The following is a 6,421-nucleotide window of genomic DNA, read 5'->3' as shown; positions in this document are numbered from 1 at the left end:
GCCTACCCGAAGTGCGTGTCATCCAGCCCAGGAGGGTATCATCTGTGGGCAGTGGCGCCATGTCGCTCGGCATCATCAACAAGTCAAGCACTCGAAGCCACAACCCTTGCGTAAATGGGCAGCTCGCCAATATGTGCATCGCCGTCTCTGGCTCTGGAGTTTGTTGGCATAGCAAACATGTTGGGTTATGTGGCCAGCCACGCTTAGCAACGACAATGACAACGGCAACATCAAAGCGTGTACCCCTTCTTGAAGGCGTCGAAGAAGTCGACTTGGTCCTAGGTGGAGCCATATCTTGTAATGGTTCTGCAGTACTAGTCTATGTTATGTACCCTGCTTGTTGACTACTTTGGACTTGTTGCCTTTGCATCAAATTTAGTAAAAACAGATGTGTGCATCACAATAACGGAGGGGCAGGAATTTCAACCTGCTTTTCAGAAAAATAAAATCCCAAGTCTAAATGTAAAATGATCACATAAATGGTCCATCTGTGTTTCTACATTGACTTACATTATTGATCCAACAGATAGTGATACATAATTAATTCATTGTCGGTGTGATTGCATAGAAGATAAATAGTGTAGTGAAGAGCCAATAGTAGCAGATCAACCTACTGGGAGTTTACATTTGTGGCGTCCAATGTAATGTGTGCCTTTCTCCCTTAGCATGTTTAATTATGGCATAGCTATCTGAAGATTATGGCAGTGACTTGCAGCCAAAACCATCAAAGTTGTGCAACAGGGCGGAACCCATGCATAATTGCCGCAGACCACACTTTCTCCAGGTCCAGCACTGTATCTCCGCACTCATCCTCGCTCCATCCCTCCAATGCATGAACAATTCCAGCGACGCGCCACGCGCTCATGACCCTCCTTGGCAGCCAATTCTGAAAACAACCAAAGATGGCAAATAGTAGATGATGTACTGAGGCTCTTCCAAAGTTGATTGCAGCTTAGCGTGATCGTATTACCTCGCACGAGTGCACGTTTTGCATCGATTCAGGTACACCCATTGCAGGAGTCATGGCATAGGTGCAGCAGTCCTTGCGCGCCATCTTTGGCGGGAACTGTGAGAATGGGATGAACTTTGTTCCTTGCGGTGCCCTGAACTGCTCAGCAGCATCCAGACCTTCTCCAATGAGCCACACCTGGAAACATTGAGGCCAACCAGTAATGCGGTTTGTTAAATAGCCATTATGCTATCCTACATCGTGCAACCTATTCATCTCCTATAAGAAGCCCCTTGTTTTTAATTCTCCTTCTTACCTCTGTAGTGCTAGTTGTTGATAATAAAAGATTCCCGGCTTCATTTTCTGGTATACAAGGCTTCAGGAGATGGTACTCCTGCTTGTTTGTCATTATGACCTGCCCAAGACGATCCGCTTGTTACATTTCAGTACAAAAATCTATTTCTGTGTATGATTGAATTTGAATTGGAGCAGATGTGGGTAGCTGGTTCTTACTTTGACGTTTTTCTTGCAGAGTGCCGCAGCAACACTACGAGCCACCTTCGAAATCTTTCCCGCTAGGATAACTTGATTTGTGCCTCGGGGAATAGTGTCGATGACCACTGCAGCAGCTAGGCTAGTGCCATCCACAAGTCTTACCCCCATCTTTGGGTATTTCTGCAGATAAAGTTCTCCACTTCCATTGAGGCTATGCGCCTGATGTTCAAAATATTGTTGTGAGTTACAAGCTGTGCTATTACGGGAGATCTGAACAACGAAAGAAATGACATACCTGATTCAGAAGTCCAAGGCTAACAACTTTTGCTCCTTTCTTACCAGCTTCAGATATCGCCTTCTCAATCAGGTCATTGATTGCTTCCTTCTCATTGTTCAGTCCATACTGCAGAAACGAAAAGGCTATAAAGTTGCTCGACATATAAACCAGTTTCCTTCTTGAATTAAATTCAAACATGATATTCTTACATGGAAACTGTATCTTGGTATAGCCCACGACTGCATACGGAGCTTCTTCATGGAATTCCTCTCAACGGTGAACCAAGAACCGTATGCCCACGTCAGTACCATGGACAGCCATGACACGGGCCACATGATCCGCAACTGCCACATGGAAGTGTATGGCTTGGAGGCATACTGGGCGAACCCGGTCCTTATATGGTAGATAGACTGCAGGCTGGTAAGATGCGTAAGGTGAACCACATCTACTTCTTTCTCCTTGCCCTTGAGTGAGTTTTCGTACAGCGCGTCCGTCGACTTGTCCATGGTGTTGTATATGTAGTCATAGAATGGCATGAAAAGAGAGTAGTTTGTCCGGAACTGGGTGTGGTGAAGAGAATGAAACCTAGAAGCAACAGTGCAGATTACACGCTGAGAATCATGGAAACAAAAGCTTAATTTTTCAGAGTAACATCTACAGTAACTGAACACTTACGATGGTGTATACATGAGATACTTGAGAGGGGGGATCCATTTGAAGAGCCGATTAGGTACCAGTTCGAAGTTGCAGTGGCCCATGTTGTTCATGAAGTCAATGTAGATCACATACATCTCGAACGTGATTATGGAGGCGGTTCCGGTCAGTGCGCAGGTGATCATTGGGACCGAGAACAGCAGTTGATAGGCTAGTAGCTCGGCAAATGGATGGATTACGGCTGCATGAACATAACATGATGATGTCTCGTTAGGTGTACTTGTTTAGAAAGAGATACGGTATGAGGCTAAATTTCGTGTTTTGACCCTTTTTCCAAACTTGTTTGAGATCTGATCCTGCTTTGCAAAAATTTCAGGATCTGACCCTTTTCTTACCGTCAGATTTCGATTAACTTTCAGAAAAGGGTCAAAACACAAAAATTTGCCACGGTATGATGGCTAGTTGCGTCTTTCGGTAGAGATACCGTTAGAAAGAGATACGGTATGAGGCTAAATTTCATGTTTTGACCCTTTTTCCAAACTTGTTCGAGATCTGACCCTGCTTTGCAAAAATTACAGGATCTGACCCTTTTCTTACCGTCAGATTTCGATTAACTTTCAGAAAAGGGTCAAAACATAGAAATTTGCCATGGTATGATGGCTAGTTGTGTCTTTCGGTAGAGATACCGTTGGTAGCCACCCCTATGTACTTGTTCAGAAAGAGAAAGGCCTTGTGAGTAAAAGGATAGCAACTAGTAGCTTACTACTCCCTCTGTCCCATAATATAAGAACGTTTTTGACACTAAACGAGTGTCAAAAACGTTCTTATATTATGGGACGGAGGGAGTAGCTTGCTGTTGTTATACGTTCAGTTGATCACTTGATATATCTCTTCAACTGTGTGAATTAATTGTCTGGTGTGTTAGCAGACATGATCGTAACATGATTCTGTATAGCTAATTGAGTGTGATTGATTATGGATATTCCTAATCGGTTAAGCACAGATCCCTGTAATCTCGTGATGTAATCTTCACATGCAAGCTGGCCTGAATATATATACATATATATATATACACGGATATACCTCGGCCGGCATCGTTAGGCGTGTGCGGCATATGCAATTTCCATTCAATTTTCCTTGCATGGAGCATTGTCAGCTTACCTTTTCTCCACCGCGGGAAAATAAAGCCTCTTCTGTTTGAAGTGTAGATGCATAATATGGAGCATGTAGAGCTCTGCCTCCACACTGAAGATACTAGCTAGTTGTTACAATTGTCGAGGAATTGTTGGCTGCACGATTGGCTGGCGAGTAGGGAATTAATAGGCAAATCGGCAAGTTAATTAATTAATCGATCAATTTATCAGTTTATCGGCTACTTGAAGACCCTACAAGTAGGGATTAATCACATACTTTTGGTATGGGAGCATTTTTAACATCACAAATCTAGCGATACAGTACGGCTAGTTGTGTTACAGGCTGTGTCGGTAGCTTTCCTTATGTCTGAAACTGTTGGTGCGGTCACCCTCTGAATGTTTCAAACATATTGAAAGAACAGGTAAGAGGTTGGGAACTTTGATTAATGACTACCAGTACTTAGAGTGCACTCGTTAACATAGTCCCCTGCATGTGTTAGATGGGGTTAAACCATGTGATAGCTCACCGGCTAATTAATTAACCACGTTAAGCGCATCATCATGTTCTCCTTTTCTGACGTGACCCTCACTAAACAAGCTCTCTAGTCTGGGGTGATCACCATGTGATAGCGCACCGGCTAATTAATAAGCATGTTTAGTGAGGGTCACGTTAGAAAAAAGCATGTTAAGTGAGGGCGTGAGGGGAGGGGGAGGCTCTGGTATGATCACGCTATGGCAATGGAATCCCACGCAATCCGAGATGGGGTCTGGCTGGCATGTGACTTAGCATGCGTAAGGTGATAGTTGAGACCGACGCTCAAGAGGTGGTGAATATGTGGAACGCTAGAAACTTTGAACGTTCCCAGATAGCTGCTACTGTGCATGAAATACAAAAGCTTTGTTGGAATTTAGAGGAATTTCATCTAAAGTTTACGGCAGGAGAAGCCAATGAGTTGGCGCATCTTTGCGCGAAGCGATGTACTAATACCTCTAGAAGACGGTGCTTGTGGATTGCGTTCCTTGTGGATTGTGTAAGGAAGGAATGTAATTCGACTACTTGGTCAATAAAGCTCTTGATTCTCAGAAAAAAAAGTGAGGATGCGAGGGGGCCTTACATGTGATTGGCTCGGTCACAATGGAGGCGTGGTGGTGCGAATGGTAGCGGGTGTAGAGGAAGTGGTGGTGCAGCGCGCGGTGGAACCAGTAGTAGAGGAACTCGACCGGGCCGGCGTGAAGCAGCACCAGCAGCACTGCGCCATCAATCCTCCACCATGGCAGGTTCTGCCCACCCGGCAGGTACAGCGAGCCAAGGAGCAGCAGGATGGCACTCAGGATGATCTGGTCGTCCCTACCATGCGCATTACACATATGAATGTTACTTTTGAATCAATCTAATTGTACATGTTGCCCTCACCTCTCAAAATGAGATGCTTTGTAAATAATTTGTGTGAGACATTAGTGCATCACAACAACAACAACAAAGTCTTTAGTCCCAAATAAGTTGGGGTAGGCTAGCATTTTTTATGTAGTTTCTAAAAAGTGCAACTATCTAATTTTATTTAGACAAAACAACATTCTGGATCTTTAAAAAAACAACATTCTTGATCTTTGATGTTCAAGTAAGAGTGCTTTTTATCCCACGAAAAAAAGTAAGAATGTTTAACGTAGGTATATAGACGACCTTATATTGGTGCATGCAACTAGTGTATTGGCCCTTTTACTCTAGGCACCGCACACTTGCCAACTAAGCTTGACCGACAAGACCATGTAGGTGCATATATACGTACCAGTTGCGCTCGCGGTCGACCTGGTCGAACTCGATGCCGCGGTCGACGATCTGGCGCTTCCCGCGCGCGTTGTAGAGGCGGGACACGGTGATCCATGCCTGGTCGTGGAGCGCCCGGAGCAGCATCGACGGGAGAATGGCGATGTAGCCCAGGTCCAGCTCCCTCCACCCCTTGGTCGCCGCGAGGTGGCACCCGTGCACCACCCATGGCGCCAGCACAAGATACTGCATATGCATTCATCATCTCATCTACAGTATATGTTGGATTGCTTGCGATCGAGGTGGTGCAAATCTGCTAGTGCTAGGCACGTACCTTGAAGCTGCCGAGTCTCTTCCATGGCCACTCGCTGAGGATGCCGGGGTTCGTAGCCATCGCAAGCTAGATGGTAATGCTACGTACGTACCACTCAGCGAGGAGATGCCTATGATCGATATGATGGCTCTTTGCCACCTGTGGGCTGTGGCGACGAGATGACCGCTGTATCCACTCGATTTATAGGCCCGTTATGTGGGTGGATGTCAAGCAGGTGGTCTAACATCCTACGTTGGTGTCAACATAACTGCACTTGAATGGGTTGGCGGCAATAGGTAACCACAAAATGGTCCATACTCCAAATCCTATGCTTGATTTTTTCCACTTAGGGCTAGCCTCTTTGACTTTTGCCTCTTAGCAGTAGCCTCTTATTTCTTATCAGTTTTGCTAAAGCACATCTAGATGTGCTATAAGTATTGCACATCTAAGTCATATGTCATTAATCTTACATTAAAATTTATGTGAATATTTTCTTTTTCTTTTATCTTTTTTTTTATGCTTGATTCAATCACTTAGATATGCAATAACTAGGACACATCTAGATGTGCCCTAGACACACCCTTCTTAAAAACATTGACAAAGGCATGCAACTACAATAAGAAAACCACATAAAGCAATCTCTCAGCTGAACGTGAGATCCTCCCTTCCTGCTGGTCAACACTGCAACAGATAGGCAGAATTCTTGTTTTGTTTGTTTTCTTTCAAAAACATTAGTTTTTAGGGTGTGTCTAGGGCATATTAAGATGTACTCTAGTTATTACACATCTAAGTGAGTGAATCAAGCATAAAGAAAAAATAAAAAAATAAAAATAAA

The 6,421-nt window shown here is 44.3% G+C and overlaps 1 protein-coding gene across 1 annotated transcript; it reads right to left on the bottom strand.

The window, feature by feature from the left end:
• Nucleotides 1-457: 457 nt before the first annotated feature.
• Nucleotides 458-5,775, bottom strand: LOC125506190 (very-long-chain aldehyde decarbonylase GL1-5-like). The gene is made up of 10 exons (XM_048671057.2): nucleotides 5,608-5,775; nucleotides 5,296-5,519; nucleotides 4,624-4,856; nucleotides 2,397-2,616; nucleotides 1,931-2,306; nucleotides 1,740-1,847; nucleotides 1,463-1,663; nucleotides 1,266-1,364; nucleotides 971-1,147; nucleotides 458-886 (listed from the first exon to the last, which is right to left on the bottom strand). Exons 1-10 carry the CDS (start codon nucleotides 5,665-5,667, stop codon nucleotides 725-727), a joined length of 1,860 nt encoding a protein of 619 aa, XP_048527014.2. The 5' UTR covers nucleotides 5,668-5,775; the 3' UTR covers nucleotides 458-724.
• Nucleotides 5,776-6,421: the final 646 nt, after the last annotated feature.

The sequence above is a fragment of the Triticum urartu genome, chromosome 1A (genome assembly GCF_056163025.1).
Source record: "Triticum urartu cultivar PI428250 chromosome 1A, HENAU_Tu73, whole genome shotgun sequence".
Taxonomy (NCBI): Eukaryota; Viridiplantae; Streptophyta; class Magnoliopsida; order Poales; family Poaceae; genus Triticum; species Triticum urartu.
The sequence above is the reverse complement of the archived record's forward strand: the minus strand, read 5'-3'. Positions and strand labels throughout refer to the sequence as shown.

Bases quoted from the DNA above. Each gene is read 5' to 3' on its own strand.
- LOC125506190 (XM_048671057.2), bottom strand. From the start codon at position 5,667: ATGGCTACGAACCCCGGCATCCTCAGCGAGTGGCCATGGAAGAGACTC. The intron at 2,307-2,396 runs GTAAGTGTTCAG...TGTTGCTTCTAG, and splicing joins TATCTCATGTATACACCATC to GTTTCATTCTCTTCACCACA. The intron at 1,148-1,265 runs GTAAGAAGGAGA...CAATGTTTCCAG, and splicing joins CAACAACTAGCACTACAGAG to GTGTGGCTCATTGGAGAAGG.